Source organism: Mizuhopecten yessoensis, unplaced genomic scaffold, assembly GCF_002113885.1.
Source record: "Mizuhopecten yessoensis strain PY_sf001 unplaced genomic scaffold, ASM211388v2 scaffold5913, whole genome shotgun sequence".
NCBI lineage: Eukaryota > Metazoa > Mollusca > Bivalvia > Pectinida > Pectinidae > Mizuhopecten > Mizuhopecten yessoensis.
The window spans coordinates 756,913-777,631 of NW_018406286.1; the positions used below are offsets into that span (position 1 = coordinate 756,913).

At 34.1% G+C, this 20,719-nt stretch overlaps 2 protein-coding genes across 3 annotated transcripts in view; one reads left to right on the top strand and one right to left on the bottom strand.

The window, feature by feature from the left end:
* The window catches only part of LOC110451283 (amyloid beta A4 protein-like), a 59,735-nt gene extending 43,344 nt beyond the window's left edge, over positions 1-16,391 (bottom strand). The window contains exons 1-2 of one of the 2 annotated variants that reach the window (XM_021499208.1): positions 16,240-16,391; positions 5,176-5,370 (exon numbers count right to left, since the gene is read on the bottom strand). In XM_021499208.1, coding sequence (XP_021354883.1) covers positions 5,176-5,370; positions 16,240-16,293 — 249 coding nt within the window. In that variant the 5' untranslated portion in view covers positions 16,294-16,391. Of the gene's footprint in view, positions 1-5,175; positions 5,371-16,218 lie in introns of both variants that reach the window. The other variant, XM_021499207.1, reaches the window with a different exon arrangement.
* Positions 16,392-20,163: 3,772 nt separating this feature from the next.
* LOC110451284 (sialin-like) overlaps positions 20,164-20,719 on the top strand; it is a 29,701-nt gene continuing 29,145 nt past the window's right edge. The window contains exon 1 of the mRNA XM_021499209.1: positions 20,164-20,352. Coding sequence (XP_021354884.1) covers positions 20,193-20,352 — 160 coding nt within the window. The 5' untranslated portion in view covers positions 20,164-20,192. The remainder of the gene's footprint in view (positions 20,353-20,719) is intronic.

Below are 20,719 nucleotides of genomic sequence, written 5' to 3' on the forward strand. Positions count from 1 at the left end.
AAAAACACGAGTAGGTAAACAAATCAAAACGTCAGCATCCGTATACACCTGTAAATACAGAAAAACACGAGTAGGTAAACAAATCAAAACGTCAGCATCCGTATACACCTGTAAATACAGAAAAACACGAGTAGGTAAACAAATCAAAATGTCAGCATCCGTATACACCTGTAAAAACAGAAAAACATGAGTAGGTAAACAAATCAAACTTAATCATATAATAATATGGATGACGTTGATTGAACATTTTTATCAAACCAACCATCGATTACAAAATTTGATCTATTTAAATTAAAAGTCTGCTTTATGTTTAATGGCATATCTGTTAGAATTTGTAGTAATTTGCAAAGTTAAAACACCAAGCAGATACATAAAAATATGCTTTTGAAAAATATTGTGATACAGCAATATTTCATCTCTGTATTGTGATACGGTATGATATACACATGTATTGTGATATACCTGTGTTCCGATATATTGTGGCAGCCCTTTATACTTAACATACCACAGGCCTTACCAAGATTTCATGGTAACCTGCTTGCAAACTTTTTTAATTTCCATGGGGGAGATACCATAATACCGGAGTATAATATTTCGACGGTGGGTATTAAAACCCTGGCTTTGACAACCATGATTTTACTATTTGACATATTTTCAGACCTTATAGGAGTTTTTGTATAATCTCTGAACTTTATCACTGTAATTACTAGTTTATTCACTAAACTTTGTCTCTGTAAATATCTACTCTGACCGTCCCATGACATACATGTAATACATAGTTATCTTATTTATTCATTCATTCATAAAAAGTGTACAATAAGTGTCTAAATTTGACATACTATCCTAATACACACAGGTAGATTCCCCACAAGATAGATCTCGTTGGGTATTGTAGACAGGTACTCGAAAGGCTGCCGGAGCGATCCACAATGTACACAAGTGTCTGTGACATGACATATTATTCTAGGTCAGTAGGTATCTATGTCTTATATATGAAATATCTTCCTGTAGAACGATATAAGATACCGTACGTACCTTACACTTGTACTCCGTCCTGCCGCAACTGTTTACCCAACCCATTGTGAGATTGGTGTTGTATTGCTGTTCACCCAACCCTTACTACTGCAACACTGGTAACTAACAGAATAGTTAGCATAACTGTAAAACCTGTCTAATGTGACCATTTAAAACCGATGTGGAACTGATTTACAGTGACCAATGGATATTAATCAATACTGTTAAACCTGTCTAATAGGACCATTTAACACTGTTGTGGAACCTATTTACAGTGACCAATGGATATTAATCAATACTGTTAAACTTGTCTAATATGACCATTTAACACTGTTGTGGAACCTATTTACAGTGACCAATGGATATTAATCAATACTGTAAAACCTGTCTAATAGGACCATTTAAAACCGATGTGGAACCTATTTACAGTGACCAATGGATATTAATCAATACTGTTAAACCTGTCTAAAAGGACCATTTAAAACAGATGTGGAACCTATTTACAGTGACCAATGGACATTAATCATTACTATAAAACCTGTCTAAAGTGACCACTAGCTATAGAGATAACAATAACCGTTACTTTAAAACCTGTCTAAAAGGACCATTTAACACTGTTGTGGAACCTATTTACAGTGACCAATGGATATTAATCATTACTATAAAACCTGTCTAAAGTGACCACTAGCTATAGAGATAACAATAACCGTTACTATAAAACCTGTCTAAAAGGACCATTTAAAACTAATTAGTGTTACTGTGAAACCTGTCTAAAGTGACCACTAGAAACTAATAAGTATTAATGTGGAACTCATCTACAGTGACCAATGGATACTAAGTATTGCTGAAAAGGCTGAATAGTAACTGTATACTAAAACCTGTCATGAGTGTCTAACAGAAACTGATTTCTATTCTGGACAAGCTCTCATGTCTTAAAGAGTGGGACTTTGACTGAAAGTCTGACCTGGTATCGCAAAACTTCTGAGTTTTATTTATATAGTAAACAAGTTCTGGTAATATTTATACATGTGGATTTCAACTGAAGATTTGGTTTTGTTTTTGTAGTACGACTACAATTTAACAAGGTCTGGTAATATGTATACAATGGGACTTCAGCTATAGGTCTGGTTTTGTTTTTGTAGTACGACTACAATTTAACAAGGTCGGGTAATATGTATACAATGGGACTTCAGCTATAGGTCTGGTTTTGTTTTTGTAGTACGACTACAATTTAACAAGGTCGGGTAATATGTATACAATGGGACTTCAGCTATAGGTCTGGTTTTGTTTTTGTAGTACGACTACAATTTAACAAGGTCGGGTAATATGTATACAATGGGACTTCAGCTATAGGTCTGGTTTTGTTTTTGTAGTACGACTACAATTTAACAAGGTCGGGTAATATGTATACAATGGGACTTCAGCTATAGGTCTGGTTTTGTTTTTGTAGTACGACTACAATTTAACAAGGTCGGGTAATATGTATACAATGGGACTTCAGCTATAGGTCTGGTTTTGTTTTTGTAGTACGACTACAATTTAACAAGGTCGGGTAATATGTATACAATGGGACTTCAGCTATAGGTCTGGTTTTGTTTTTGTAGTACGACTACAATTTAACAAGGTCGGGTAATATGTATACAATGGGACTTCAGCTATAGGTCTGGTTTTGTTTTTGTAGTACGACTACAATTTAACAAGGTCGGGTAATATGTATACAATGGGACTTCAGCTATAGGTCTGGTTTTGTTTTTGTAGTACGACTACAATTTAACAAGGTCTGGTAATATGTATACAATGGGACTTCAGCTATAGGTCTGGTTTTGTTTTTGTAGTACGACTACAATTTAACAAGGTCTGGTAATATGTATACAATGGGACTTCAGCTATAGGTCTGGTTTTGTTTTTGTAGTACGACTACAATTTAACAAGGTCTGGTAATATGTATACAATGGGACTTCAGCTATAGGTCTGGTTTTGTTTTTGTAGTACGACTACAATTTAACAAGGTCTGGTAATATGTATACAATGGGACTTCAGCTATAGGTCTGGTTTTGTTTTTGTAGTACGACTACAATTTAACAAGGTCTGGTAATATGTATACAATGGGACTTCAGCTATAGGTCTGGTTTTGTTTTTGTAGTACGACTACAATTTAACAAGGTCTGGTAATATGTATACAATGGGACTTCAGCTATAGGTCTGGTTTTGTTTTTGTAGTACGACTACAATTTAACAAGGTCTGGTAATATGTATACAATGGGACTTCAGCTATAGGTCTGGTTTTGTTTTTGTAGTACGACTACAATTTAACAAGGTCTGGTAATATGTATACAATGGGACTTCAGCTATAGGTCTGGTTTTGTTTTTGTAGTACGACTACAATTTAACAAGGTCTGGTAATATGTATACAATGGGACTTCAGCTATAGGTCTGGTTTTGTTTTTGTAGTACGACTACAATTTAACAAGGTCTGGTAATATGTATACAATGGGACTTCAGCTATAGGTCTGGTTTTGTTTTTGTAGTACGACTACAATTTAACAAGGTCTGGTAATATGTATACAATGGGACTTCAGCTATAGGTCTGGTTTTGTTTTTGTAGTACGACTACAATTTAACAAGGTCGGGTAATATGTATACAATGCGACTTCAGCTATAGGTCTGGTTTTATTTTTGTAGTACAACTACACTTTCACAAGGTCTGGTAATATGTATACAATGGGACTTCAGCTATAGGTCTGGTTTTATTTTCGTAGTACAACTACACTTTCACAAGGTCTGGTAATATGTATACAATGGCACTTCAGCTATAGGTCTGGATTTGTTTTTGTAGTACGACTACAATTTAACAAGGTTTGGTAATATGTATACAATGGGACTTTAGCTATAGGTCTGGTTTTATAACTACAGCTCTGACTTCACTTATTGAAAACACCATATATTTATTATGTAGTTCTCCTGAACTCTTTCGGCATTCCTGAGCTTTGTTTTAGTATGAATTCCCAGGACCAACACAACCTTTCATTGATGCTATTAGACACAGTGGGAACCCTCAAAGGGCTTGTTTTGTTTCAGCCACATATTCTTTGCAGTACTGAAAGTTTTAAGCATTCTTTGTTGCATTTTGCAGTCATGTTAAAATAACCTGATTAGCTGTGAGAGACAAGGCAAATATTCAAAACAATATATTTTATAGAAGATGAAAACTCAAAACTAACATCAATGAAGAATCAAATTGTCATTTTATGACAAAAGTCATAATATTATTTAAAATTTCCAGACACATCTTACAAAATGGATTTTTTGGGAGATTTGTATTAAAACTCATTCATTCCTGAAGACACATGTGTACTCTTCCAATTCAAAGGTTGGAATAGTTCGTTATAAAACTTCAGGGGTGAATGAGTTAATAGTTCATTAACACTAATCACACTTTGAACAACTGGGCCAAGAACTCACTCGAAGATTTTATTACACAGTCAAATTTTAGTCCTAAATTCAACCCCCTTTTGCGGAGTTGAACTGTATAATACAGACCACTCAATGCTTCAATACTGTGCTGGTGTGCTTATACTTTTGACTAGGAATTCATTTTACAGAAATTATTACACCTATCTAAGTTCATCCAACAAATATGAAATGCTGCAAACTTGTGTTAGGTTAATTTGTATGTTTGACAAGACATTTTATATCTCAAACTCCTTTTATTTTTTTTTCCAAAAAAATCTAACATCTGTTTACATAAGTTCATCAAACAAATATGAAATGCTGCAAACTTGTGTTAGGTTAATTTGTATGTTTGACAAGACATTTTATATCTCAAACTCCTTTTATTTATTTTTCCAAAAAATTCTAACATCTGTTTACATAAGTTCATCAAACAAATATGAAATGCTGCAAACTTGTGTTAGGTTAATTTGTATGTTTGACAAGACATTTTATATCTCAAACTCCTTTTATTTTTTTTCCAAAAAGCTTTAACACCTGTTTACATTTATAAGTTTATCAAGCAAATTATGAAATGCTGCAAATTAACGCCAGTTCAATTAGTATTTTGACAAGAAATCATATCAACCATCTTTTGGAGAAAAAAAAATAAAAAATAAAAATAAAAAAAAAACTTTTCACAAAAATAGACCGAACAAAATTCATACATACCTCTTTACAGTAATCAAAGATGCTTTGTAGATTGTCGAGACAAGTTGAAGTCCGTGTCGTGACGGCTGCCTCCCACTTCTGATCTGCGCGTTTGTACATCAGTGGGGCATCTTTCTGGTCGCATGAGTATGCCACCATGTGAGTCAGCTTCTCCTTTGTGTTTTGAGAGACGGCATCAACATTGGCAGCCAAAGCCTGTAACACATAAAGAGAATCGTCTTTTTGAACAAAGTTTGAAACCAAGTTAAGGTCTTGCATATTTATATGCCGGTCAGTCAAAATATATTAAATTGTAATATTTATCTAAAATCAATTTCTATCGCACATGCAATCTCTACCAACTATTAAATTTTCACATATTTAGTTTCATAGAAGTCAGATGGAATAGGAATTGCTTCGAGATTCCCATATTGCATCTGTTGGTACATATATATATATATATATACATGCACACATGTACACATGACTTACTCGGACAAGATCTTATGTAAAACTAAGATTTATATATAATATCCATGATAAAACTGTACAATATTTTACTTTGAAAAGAGCTTTTTTTTTATTTCTCCAACCAAGAAAAAGGAATTGTTTAAATTTCTGTAAAATATAATGCTTACTATTTACATCTCTCCTTTCTTCAGCCAAGTAAACCATAGAATATGTTAATTAGTTATCAACTGCATTCATTCTACTATACATGCCATCAAAATGAAGGTCAATCCTTATATAAACGCTAAGTTTCACGAAGTTGTCATACAGACAAGTATGGATGGCAGACAGACAAATAGACAGAAAAGACAAACAGACAGGCAGACAGACAGACAGACAGACAGACAGACAGACAGACAGACAGACAGACAAACAGACAGAAAAGACAGACAGAAAGACAAAGACAGACAAACAGACAGAAAAAACAGACAGACAGACAAACAGACAGAAAAGACAGACACCAAAGCGGCATGGGCATAATCATAATTTGAACTTCGTTGATTAATTGGTTAGGAATTTAGAAGATATATACAAAATTAACAAATATAACTATACCATTTAATGTTATTAGACGAGACTATTTAATTCCTTTCTTAAAGGACAGGTAACCCTTCGAAACACAGATAAATGTTGGCTGATTTACGGTAGCATATGTTTAATTGGATCTTACAGCTTCATTGGAATTTTAAACACAATGACTTTAAGTAGACAAAGTAAACATAACCCTAAGTTTAACACAAGTTACAGGTAAATGTTGTCTGATTTACGGTAGCATATGTCTAATTGGATCTTACAGCTTCATAGGAACACACTGACTATAAGTAGACAAAGTAAACATAACCCTAAGTTTAACACAAGTTACAGGTAAATGTTGTCTGATTTACGGTAGCATATGTCTAATTGGATCTTACAGCTTCATAGGAACACACTGACTATAAGTAGACAAAGTAAACATAACCCTAAGTTTAACACAAGTTACAGGTAAATGTTGCCTGATTTACGGTAGCATATGTCTAATTGGATCTTACAGCTTCATTGGAACACAACGACTTTAAGAAGACAAAGTAAAATGAATGGATGTATGTTCGTTCAACATATCACCATCTACATTTGTATCATTTGATATTGAAGCATGCAGACCTGAAGTAAAAAAATACCACTACCTAGAAACTGAATTACAATTTACATACAACAGGGTTACGAAACACTCAAATCACTTTCTACGTTACATCGTAGCCTCATGCAGCTTCTAACCCAGCAAGAACACACCAGCCTGATCAATAGTGTTAAGCCCCTCTCCGCTGCGATACTCTCGTCATATTGATTTTGTCGACAGGGAACAGTTTGCATCAGGATCGAGTCAGGCAGAACTGACTCAAATAATCCAACATTCTAGCAACTTCTTCTTCAGTGGTATATTTGTGTGTGTAAGTTTGTATGTATGTGCAGCATATGCATGAACGCTGAATCTCTAGGGGATGCTGATGTAGCTAAAAGATGTTGGGGTTTTCCACCAGCATTTTGGGCATCACAACATTTTTAAATGGGGATAAAATGACACTATTTATAAAAAAAAAAAAAAAAAAAAAGTTTTTCCTCCATTTTTTTTATAAGGACTGTAGATGGGTTTTTTCTGAAGTGCTTCATATAAAGCATGAACAAATGACAAAAAAAATGGCCATTCAAATTGAAAGGTTGTCCACTTGAAAGGGAGGAGTACTAATTATGCTATTTGAAAGGTATAAGTTGTGAAGTGTTCTACCATGAAACAGAATAGAATATTTGGCCTGGCAGGTTTTGATGTGATGTTTTCTAGTTCGGGAGAAAGGAAGTTGTAAGGTTAAGTAGGTAAAGCACCAATTCTGATTAGCTGTCCCCAGGATGACTGGCTCAATGTTTTATTGTCTAAGAAAGAAATGAAGAGCAGTTCTGAAAGTTAAGAGGATAGGTTTTGGAAGACAGAAAGGGAAAGCAGTTCTGCAACTGACCAAGATGTGGATATATCAGATTGATTTCGCTGACTTAATCAAAGACATTTCAGTGATTCAGGGGAAGATTTTTCTTAGGTCATGTGACAGAAAGTCCTTATTTAGCGCCTGGGAACACTTGGATCCTAAAGATATTGTTCTCGTAAAGAAGGGAAGTTAAATGGCTGTGTAATTATATATATAAAATGGTGGTGGTGGTGGTGGTTCCATACAAAACAACCATATTTATTCATCAAGCTAACCTCAGGGAGACAACATATAATCTCCAGCTCTAAGTAAGGGCTGAGCTTATTACAGGACAATGAAATAGCCTTTGCTTGCATTTCTACCAAGCTGCAATATATATTGGAATGGATGGGCTAGCTTATTACAAGGAATGGGCCTATTGCCAGATAAATATGGTAAAATTCATTCTAGCAGACCTACAATTACTGTTTTTATAAATTAACATTACCTACAGCAATAATATCTACTCTGTAATATCAACTCTGACCTACCACGTATATAACAGTTACATTGTGTCTAGATTTACCTTATAGCTCTAAACGAGAAAAAAGTCTATTTGCACCTGTGCCAGGTGTTCTTTCAAATGTAGGCCACAACTGTTTATTACAAATTAAAGCTGAATGAAATACTACATATCCCTACATATCCATACTGCTTTAATTTAATGTACAGGGATTAATATCCAGGACAGTTTCACTGCAGTGATGACAGGAGTGTACAGTATATATACCCATATACCTGTACTATCACCAGGTAAAACACAGTAGATCTATGGGAATCATTCATATCTATGACGTTATTTCTATGTTCTAAGTATAATGATTCACTGCAACTTCAATATAATCTGTAAAATTACTTTTATTCCTATATTATCCATAGTATCTTAATTTCACGAGGCCAAACACAAACACATGTTCGTTCCCTGTAACACGTCTGAAAAACTTAGGTTAGGTAATAAATCTAATTTATCATTATTTTTTTATAAGGTGTATATATGGGAGAATAATTATGACTTTAACAGTGCTTCCTTGTAACCTATGCCAAAAAGAGTTTAGAGTAGGCAAACAGAAATAGGGTAGGTATATAGGGTAACCCAAAACTAACCATTTTTTTTTCTTTGGCCCGATATCAATTTCTAAATATGTAAGTAAAATTATCTTGGGCAACGAGTGGTTTGTGAAATTTTCGGTAGGTCTAGATCTGTAACAAATCTATATTACAGAGCCCAATTGTCTGCGGTGTGTACATCCTAAATTTCATTACTGCAGTGTGGTATTACATATAATTTAAACACCGATTGATTCATTTTGAAACATCAATGTTTTGATGTGTTTTGAAAATAGGGCTGATGAAGTAAAGAGGATTTAAATTAATTGTTTTCTTCAGTTTAAGGTTGGTGGTATGTATTCTTACATGGTAGCTATAGGTATCAGAAAAATATGCAGAAATTGATGAAACAAAGCCCAAAGCAACCAATGCAATACCAAAGAGTTATAGATATAGCAGCTTCAGTGAGAGGAGAACCTTTTTCATAGTCACCAAAGTGGCTTTGTTGCACCAGACTCACAGTGATCAACAGACCCTGATCTTGTGATGTATATCTATATTTGCTTTCATCCACTGAATTCTATACATGTGGAAGTTCCTCCAAATATATATATGCACATGGAAAGTAATAAAAACAAAAAAAACAAGGTCTAGATTGCTTTTTACCTGCTAGAATTATTTGCTATGAAGCTTAAACATGCATATGCAAGATATTTTCAAATTAATTCTTAAAATTTATCAAAACCGGTCTTCAGTAAAATACTCCACATAATATCAAACATGATACTGCGGCCATGATCACCAAACTCTAGCACGCAAGAAGATAAACTGTTTCTCTCCAGGCATTTGTTTATGAATGATTGCCCACGTGTATTTCATGTAAAGACACATTGATGCAGTTATATTGCCGGAATCCAATGATCCGGCACAACTTGTCTGCACCATCTGCTGTGTCACATTCTGCACCGGTTGACATATGTCTATTTTTTGTTATTTAAACTGGTGCACACGCGTACGTCTGCCCATGGAATGGCATTTACTTTTGACGAGATCATTGAATCATGTCCAGCACTACTGAATCCTAATATCTCCTTAACTCTCTGCCCCGTGTAAGCATTCTTTGATGTCTTGACACAATCGCCATGTAAGCCCCTTTTCACCTTTTGACACCTGTACAATGTCCCAAGCCTTTTTTATCATAAAATTGATGCCTTGCCATGTTGGTTTGATGATAGCCTTATAATTATGCTTGCATTGGAATTCGGGTCAATTCTGTAGGGAGTTGATGGAGGGGGAGGGGGGGGGGGGGGGGNATATTCTTCCTCCTGGATCAGCACCTGTCTATGCACTCTTTCAACATGGACATTTTCTACATGTGCATGCACCAAATTTAGGAAAATGAGCTTCATTAAAGTACAACTTTAAATGATACCCCTTGTTGTTGCCATCATATGGCACATCAATTGTAACACATTTACACAAACATCAGATACGTCTGTATCCTATCCAGTCTCTTCTACAGGTAATGACCATTAATAGCATACCTGGGCAATGTCATGTACAGTAAATAACCTGCGGTGGATTAGGGACCTAGAATTCAAACCTAACTGTCTAATATATACTAGGTTAGCATATAACAATCATTAACTCAAATTCTTTTTATCATTTTATTCTTTTCACAATTTCTTAAATGTATATTATACTTTCAGTACATGTTAATATGATAATTAACTGCTAATTGGCTATAAAAAGGTAGATGTTTCTATTCAGTTTCCAGAAAAGTACCCAAAAGGGTAGTTTTTGTATCAAGCAAACAGGGCTTTATAAGGTGAGATGAGACGGATTCAGGTATACTAGCCTCTCCCAGGTATAAGGAGACAGTATAAACCACAGACGGTGACACACAAAACTCCTACACATTCTTAAGTTTGAACAACTTCAGCTTATATATATATATTGTAATTTGTGCCCAACCTATAAACCTGGAGGTGGTTTACTAAACCCACTATGTACATACATAAGGTACAGATACTTTCAAATTCTATAAAGACACTAGGTTTACTTATTGTCCTCACAAATTTGAAAATTAATTACTAATGAGGGTAAGATAAACTTGATAAGCAACAATCACCAGCCTGGGGACCTTGTTCTCCCATAACATTTGTACATGTATTTTATCTAGAAAATCATATGTTTCCCTATGAAAATACATAATGTCTGATTTCAATCGGGGAAACAATAGCTATGCATTATGACGTCACAATGACAAATGATGTTGCAAAGCATTGTTAAATTACATACATGTACATGAGGTCATAATTCAAAGATTGTCCAATGAAGGATGTTTACTTCTCCTGGTAGATTTATCCAATGAGTTGTGAGTGAGAAAACCTACTGTATACTGGTTTTGGGGAGAAATTGTATTCTACTTGTTGAGTACTCTATGGAAATTGTGAAACCACTGCTTGAACACCATGGATATGTATAAGACCTGTTAGCCAGACTCCGTGGAACCACAGGAAAGCCTCCAATATAATTTGTCATATATTCAATAAACATCTATTGTTCTGGCATTTCCCAGTGTTTCAGCTTCTGACAAGTCTACACAGAAAACTTGCCCAGCGAGTTCTGAATCATACATGTATATGCGATGACGCACCCACAGTTGTTCCAAGTCCCGTATTGGAAATTTCCTGATTGTCTGGAGAATCAGTCGGACTGTGACATGGCTTACCATAGTTTGATCATCACATTTTTACGGCCTATACCTAAAGGCTACCAGTCAGAAACTCTTAGCCACTTAATAAATTCATGATGTGTAGATGTAGTGAACGGCCCTCCCAGCATCATACACAAATTGATTTCTCTCCTCAGTCAACAGACATTTTATCACTGAAAAGCTGCATGGCTCCAGAAGTAAGTGATTTCATTCTGCTTTCATGATCAAGAGAATGAGTTCAATATTTGAATACACTGGCAATATTGTAGATCATAACAATTAATTTCTCCTTTAAAGCAAATTTTTTTTTTAAATAATTAATGAGAGAGTAATTAACGTTCTATACCTGTTCAAATTATGTTTCTTACCGATAAATATTTGACATATATGCCACCTAGATTGTAAAGTATACTACAGATTCACTTGTTTCTCTCCTAAATATGCCAATTAGTATAAAATGGTTCTCTATGGCACCTAGCTATAGGTGTTAAGTTATGTACATACTCAGGGGTCGACACTAACACGTGTCCGTTAATCCTGGAGGCTGGACTATAGATCTAGATTTCAGCAAGGACTAGTGAATCACCTAACCTAACTGCAGGGCCTTTGGACTTGTGAAAAATATTATTATAAAATAAGAATATTCCTTTTTAAAATTTAGAAAACTGCTTAAAAATAAGATAAATTGCATGATTATTAATTGTCAACATTTTCCCAAAAACCTTTACCATATTTTTATGGCAGTTGTTATTTTAAGTCCCTTACAGTGATGTTTCGTACTGTAGATCGTGTTGTTTCCTTAACTCATTCACCCATGAAATTTCATAATGAACTATTCCAACCTTTGAATAGGAAGAGTTCAAATGTGTCTTCAGGGGTGAATGATTTAAGGAAATCTTGGACTAGTTACATTGATGAAAGACTAGTAAAATATCTATTCAACTAGTTTTATATATATAGTGTCTAACCTAGTGTCTGACCCTGCATACAACTGATACAAAGTGTATCGTATACCACTACCAGGGAGATTTGGAGGTTATTATGAAATTAAAGCCACCAATAGATCTTAAAATTGTGTCATCAAAATGTTGAGGCATTGAAATATCAATTTAAATGCTTAAAGTTTACGTTATCTTGTAATGATAACTCTCGCTCTTAACAATTTTATCAATACCCATCATCTGTCCATTTCAAATTAATATGAATTATTTACATCAATGTTTATTGGGAAGTTTAGTATAATAGGCTTTGTCTTTTATTTAACATTTTTGTTTTGAAATAATTAAATAAAATATCTTGAATTAAATTAATTTGGAGGTACATACAGGGTGACCTAGATTTTGAAGTATGCAGACACATGCATCTGCAAAAGTTAGATTCTTTTGCATTCTTCATACCAGCTACATTTTATGTGCTTAATGAAGGGTAGTCACCTTGACAATCATTGTGTTCATTGATGTTACTATATACCTCCCTGTTAGGTGATTGCCTAGGGCTTTCTTATAAGCACAGGACTATGTGTGCAAGCTGAACTTGACACTTCTTAACCACACCTAAACATACTGATGTACAAAGTACAAGTGATTTACATGTACACTATACAGTACATGTTGATATGTATATACATCATGATACAACAACACTTAATTGGTATAATGACAGATGAATAAATATGACATGTTTTAGGTTTGGTTTGGATTGTTTGGGTTTTACATCCTGTTAACAACTATGGTCATTTATATTAAGGCATGCCAGGTTTTGGTGGTGGAGGAAAGCTAAAGTTGCCGGAGAAAAAACACTGACCTACAGCCAGTACCTGGCGACTGCTCCACGTAAGTCACAAACCCTACCCAGTGGTGGAGGGCTTGTTGTAGCAGATTGTCAGACGCCTTAACCCCTTAGCCACCGCGGCTCTACATGTTTTGATTTTGTTCACAAAAAATATTATCTTAAGTATATCATAAGGCATTGGTAATGCTTGACCAGCTACTATAGGTCTGTTTCATAATTGGTGTATAATGAATATGTACATACCCAAATTATTTTTAGATATAGGAAATATTACCCTAGATATATCTAAATTAGCTTTCATCTATTTTCCACATCTGGACTGGTACTTTGGGGATGACCTCATATTTTTATTTATTTGGATCCAGACTTTTTACTGAAGATAGAATTTGGACATGACGAAATGTATTAAAGGAATGTATTCTTCTTATTGGCAAAACTTTTGACTAGAAAATTTTGAACTATCAATTCCCAATCTTAATTATTATTATTATCTAATATGATTTATAAATGACATAAGACCAACTTGCATACTTCAGTTTGGTAAATGTTTGTGTTTTATGTCCTATTTAACAGCTATGGTCATTTATTGATGTGCCAGGGTTTTGTAGTGGATCAAAACTGTAATACCAGGAGAAAAACCACAGTACCAATATATAACTTCAAAAGGGTGACAACAATTACCTACAGGTGATCATGAACCATTGACCTGTTTAAATAATTCCCTGGTTCATCAACTGATTCACCCCTAAAATTCATTATGAACTATTCTAACCTTTGAAATTGGAAGAGTTCAAATGTGTCTTCAGGGGTGAATGAGTTAAATAGTAGCGAAAATTACCAACAATGAGTATGTGAAGCATAAATCTATAATTTCTTGGTTTTTATGTATAAATCTATAATTGCTTGTTTTTATGTATGTAGCTATTTCTGGGTTTTCCCTAGCTACCTATATTGGGATATTTGAAAAAGAAAAATTTCCAAATTCCACGAAAAAATTCAAATATCCATTACTGATAAATTTGAGATTAACACTAGAACAAACAGTGTTTGCCTGTTCATCTACTGATACTTGGGGTTTGACGAGATACAGGTTATAGATCTAGAGCAAACAAAACAAAATCCTGAACGTAATTAAGTAAAGAGCCTTTCCATTTTGCTTACTACTCATAACACTCATAAAAGACTTCGCTACATTTATAAAATCTGCAGTCCATTGGGAAGAAAACATTAAAAATTATTTTTTAATTTTTAAAATATTCCTCTACTGGAAACTATAATAAAACCCACAGATACTATTATAAGCCAATTGCAACTGATATATATAACTCAAATTAAAGGGATGGGCTTATTATAGGATATTTGAATTTACAATGGACATTAATGATTATGGGTCTCATTACCAGGCAACGGCTTATTACAGGATAACTACGGTAATATAGAGATTATACTAATTTTACTATGCATGGAAAAAGGGATTTCAACAAATATGGTTGCTATAAGAATTTTTTTCAGGGTCAACTTGATCAGTGAGTTACTTATAAAGTTAAACTTTGAACAGGTAAAATCAATATTCCTACTAGCACAATAATTAAATGTATGATCTGAACAACTACAATGTGACCTACATCGATATCCACAGGCTTATATTTAAATATGATACATGATTTCTAAAACTGGTCAGAAATATTAAATTCATGGTCCAAAATCGGGAGGGTTAACGTTAGCAAGTATGCATTTTGAAATGGTCTTATTCAGTTAAATCAGGAGATTTGAAAAATACCTCTATGTTTATGACAACATCTTAAGCATTTATCTCAAAGTGCTGCTAATAATGTGGTTTTCTCAACTTGTATTTATAATACTTGGGTTATGTCCCCTTAACATATATTCATTATGCCGAGTTTTCCCCAGTCTCTATACTGTATTTAAGACCAAATCGCAGATACAAATCCATATAATACTTGGGTTAATTATGTCCCCTTAACATATATTCATTATGCAGAGTTTTCCAAAGTCTCTATACTGTATTTAAGACCTAAATCGCAGATACAAATCCACAAAAGATGAGGATATTTATAATGCACAGTATTTGATAAAATCTAGGATCTAAAATATATACGTTTTTTCAGGGACGTCTGAAGTTGACTTAATTAGTCTGAAGCTCTACGTATATATATACTGAATGAGCTATTGCCCTAGCTCATACTGAATGTCTCATTAAATGAGACATTCGATATGATGGAAACTTTCTTGCGATAAACAGTCTTACCAAATATGTGCTTTGATCTTGTTAAGCATTTATTTTAACTGTACTAGCCACTTGTATAGGGTCTTTAATACTCTGACATTTATTCAAATAATTTATTCTACGCTATCAACGCTGATGTAAATTAAGTTGGGAATCAAATTATTTGTATCATATTTTGCTACAGAATGCCCAGAGTATGAGACAATTAACGTAATTCTACAATGATTTATAACAAAAATGTCAATTACTTCCACCGAGTTGTCATTTAGCCCACAACTGGGTGACGTCACACACTTTATGGAATTAATTAGGAAGTGTCTCAGTGATATTATCATCGTACAAAAATAGCAGTATGTGTAAGCTTGCTGTTCCGTTTTTGTATTGTTACCGGTACATTATAACTTAAGACAGACAACAGATGACACCCTATTCAAGTGGGGTTCTCTACATAATTAACCCTTTAAATCAATGAATATAGGTCACACAGTGTAGACCTTCGTTCACGGATGACGGGACAAATCATTTCGACTGAAATTAATTATTCGCAGTACACTATTAAATAGTGAAATTTCTTTAAAATCGTACCATACTGATGAAAAACGCATAGATTTATCAAAATGACAAAAAGCGCCTACACTAACACCCCCGTCGCCGTGGAGAAATGTGAAATCACACATCGTCCCATACAAATGACAGACATGCACACACCACATTACAGAACGTGAAAAACAAAAGAAAATAAAAAAACTGTTTACCTCTATGTACCCAAAACTGACCTTCAGTGTAGCTAACACAACTATAAGCACCAATGGGCCGTTATTAGGTCCCATTTTGAAGAATCTTAGCAATCCAAGTTAGATGATTCCTCTTCGACTAATGTCGGGCACTGCTTCTGAATACACACTGACAGTGACGTCACTATATCATTATGCGGTATACGGACAGATGATTTGATTGGTTCTTTCAGTTTCATCCCAGGAGATATATCATTAATATTTTATGATAAAATAAGAATTTGGTGAAGTTATAAAATACAGTTTTAATTTCTGTAGGACACGTTTAATATATTAAGCTTATGTATTTGTTTAAAAACCCTATCAAATTCAACCAAAAAGAAGAAAACCACATTATTTCAGCTATCAGCCGAAAATCCGCTGACCAATCAGCGTTGACTTAACAAAACCTGATGGTATATTGCTGATTGTAAATAAACAGATGATGGCGGCTATCATACATTTGTGTTCGTCTACCATATGCCGGTGTTTCTGAAGGAAAGTGTCATAAATCGGCTGCTGATGCATCGTGAACACTCGTTGACATTACTGTGAAGCTGGGATTGCATTTAAATCAAGGTTGATTTTCGTTTGTTCAATTATACCAATGAAAATGTTATTCTTGGCCTTTTTGTCATAGCCGAAACAGTGCAGACGCTAACCCCCGAGGCTATCGCAATATTGGCCTCGGGTCTAATCGGATCTAGTTAGCTTATCATCAGGTATTTATGTCAAAGTTACATCGTGTAGGTATAATCCCAGCCCTGCAGCGACAAACCATACCTAAGTATCAGACAGCAAACTGTAATATTCCGTTCTTATCAACAACACCTGGATTTTTTTTAGGCACTCTGTCGTTGGTTGTGAACAATCTCAATCCGTGAATTATTCACGGGGATTCCTTGGGCACAGAATTGAAACCAATAATTTAAATGTGTAGGATTGAAAGCATAAATGATTTAAATGTGTACGGAAATTATAATTGTTAGCATGCATAGATGTTATCTGTTAGCGTCAAGCTGTGTTATCGTAATAAAACAATATAGTATCGTCTACTGTAGGTCATAAGTTTCCGCGCGTTATGTATTTCAGCGCAGCCATTTTATCAAGCTATATCCCGTAACTACGTGACCTGTTGGACACAACACAAGGATGTTTTAGACGTTTGGCCATCGTCTGTAAACTGACACAAAAATTACCAGAACTTCGTCCGGAAAACAAGAAATAATCACTGATTAAAAAAAACATGCATAAATATGCAGTTTTGCTTAAAGTAATAGGATTGTGTCGCCATTTCTCAGTAGAATTTCTTCTAATTTTGTTGTTATATTGCTTTGAAGTAAAAAAAAAATTCTGCCACAAAAAAAAAAAAAGGTTGTCAGAATTTTAAGGATTTTAAATGGAAATCTATGTAAAAGGAGTGAATTTTGTAAAATAAAAAATGAAACACAATCTTTTTGCAATATAATGTCAATAAACATGATACTAACATAGATTAGTATTGCATTAATATATATCAATTTCATAAATACTGAAATTGTGTAAAATGAATTATCTATAAACGATTAAAAAAATTGACATTTTATAATAAAACAATATACACATAGTAATTGCATGAAAGAGTTATGGTTCTTGCAAAACTTCACAGTAGTGAAATAGGTAGCCGGTTTCCTGAAGTACAGAAAAATGGACACATGTGACTCATTGATTAAAAAACAACTGAATTAATGCCTAGATTGCTTTGAAATACTTTATATGAAAAGAACATACTGTTCTGTCAATAATAAACATACAATATTCATCAGTTTAATATTAAACATTAGAATATGCAGAGATTGTGATACTGTCTCCCTAGATTGGGTTTTCAACTAGGCATGTACTTCCTATTTCCGTTTAGCAATACACTCCTATGACCTTAATGCACTTTTTATCTTGCTCAAAATGAGCCCATACCTGAAAAAACGGTGATATATTTCATTCATGAACCGGTCTTTTTTGTAGTCTGACAAACGTACGAAAATGTTGTATGCAAATGAGGCCACATTTCCTCGCCGATTTTTTTCCACTTCCGAAGAGCCAATGCAAGGAGACATTCTTATATCGATAAACATGCAGTGTTTTCAATGAAATGTAAACCTTGTAATGCAATGAACTTCCAATTTTCACCATAAACAGAACAAAATGAGAAATAACTTGCCATCAACCAAAACCGATATAAGACTGCAGAACAAAAAAATAACCGATTCCAAATTATAACTAACTAAATATAACAAATAAATTTATAAAATTACATGAATTCATTCAATTTGACATCTTGAAAAATCAATAAAAAATTGAAAATTAAAAAAAAATGTTTTGATAATTAATTTGACGATCAAAGATAAAAAAAAATATTCCAAACGAAGCTTTTGTTCTTGCAGGTCACTGTAGAGAATTTCTTTTTAGTGTATTCAAGTTATCTTTCTTTGAAAATTAAATCAAAATAGACACACGGAAACATATGACGGCTTCTTCCGATGGGAGAAATTTGTTAAAAATTGTTTGTTCTGATTTTTTTTAAATACAGTTTTATGTTGCTAGTTTTTTGTTTCCTTTAGTAGATTGTATACATGTTTATGACAGTCTTCCGTAATTTCAACAGTTTTCTGCCGATATGATTACGAAATCGCGGAGGCTTCTTAAGTGCACGGAAACCTGTAACCCGAGGATAATTAACAGTGACGTGCCATATTTGACTTTCACAGATATTCTAGCTGTATTGTCATTTTCTCATTGGATCCATTTTCTCATTGATTCCATATTATAATTTGGGGGGGGGGGAAAAAATGCTGGCTTTTTTTATCCCATTTTGACGAAGAAATTGTTCGAAAAACTGCAGAACTATTTATTAGTTCATTATTGTTAAAATCCTAAGAAACAGAAAATGTTTATAGACATATATACCGACTGAATTTAATCAAAATGGTATAAACTGTTCAATGGGATAACTTTTTGCCACATATCTACAAAGTTTGGACCCATTTACTAAATTTAGTATGACTTTGTCAGGGCAAGGTCAACATGAGGTCACTGTGACCTTGGTTTAGAATGTGACACACCATCATTATATGATGTACCTAAATATATATATACCAACCTCATGCCCATTCATGAAAACAGAAGCTGAGATATGCTCTGGAAACAATTATTTGAGTACCTGAGGTCAAGTTGATGTCACAGTGACCTTGTTCTAGGATGCAGCACAACCCCTTCCAATGATGTACCTATACACAAAGTTTGATGCCCAATCATGAAACAGCTGCTGTGAAATGCTCTGGAAATCATTATTTGAGTACATGAGGTTAATTCCAAAGGTCAAATTGAGGTCACAGTGACCTTGTTTCGGATTGGACACATCGCCTTCCCATGATATATTTTATATACCTATAAACAAAGCTTTATGCCCATTCATGAAACAGCAGCAGCTCCTGAAACCACAGCACACATGCAGAGACAAAGCAGAAGCAGGGGCATAAAAAAAGTATATTCTAACGTAAATCAACACTATTTAAACCACGATATACCGTCCGCAAATTTCTCATTTGCATATGAAGCCTGAATGGCGATTATTAAGCAAATACAGGTACTATGTACACCTGACTTTGACGAAGCAGCGGCATAAAAAACTAAACCAACATACAATGTAAGTTTGGGAAATAAGTGCAACGTGAAAGACTTATGCATGTAGCACATCATTGTAGATATACAATAGGCATATCAAAGAATGAATACCGGTTAAGACTTTAAAATTGTCCGTTTGCAATGGCTTTTTATGAAATATATAGTTTTTCAAGAAATTCATATATATCCAAAAGGGCCCTGGTATTTTGGGAGGAAATTTATATATGTTGTGAATAAATTCTTACTGCAAATTGGTTTTTCAGAAAAGTAATCAACATTACTGCATTAATTACAAGATGACTGACTTAAATCGCTACACTGGATTGGATGAAGCATACAATGAAAAACAGCCAATCAAACCAGCTGATGAAAGCCATGAAGGCTGTGAAAAACTGTGGTCACTACGGAAATTTCCAAAAAGATACATTGTTGCAATTATGGCATTTTTTGGATTTTGTAAGTACATGTATTTCCTCATTGATCCAACTTTTTGTCAGTTTAATAATAGTTTCATAAACATCATATATACACCATTGTTTCCAGAAACCCTCAAATGAGTTTTTTATCCCCAAAACATGGTACAGTTAATTGTACCCCAAGATTTCAGAACTATTAAATTCACCCCCACATGTCGGATCTTCAATGAACTTTTTTTAGGTCACCTGAGACAAAGTCAGGGGCTGATGGGTGGGGCCAAAAAGGGTTGAATTGACTGAAATTTCAAAAATCTTCTTCTCAAGACCCAGATATGGTAGAATCAAATACTCTTCATAGATGGAAGGGTCTTAAGGTGCTTTACCAAAATTGTGAATTTCTTGACCCT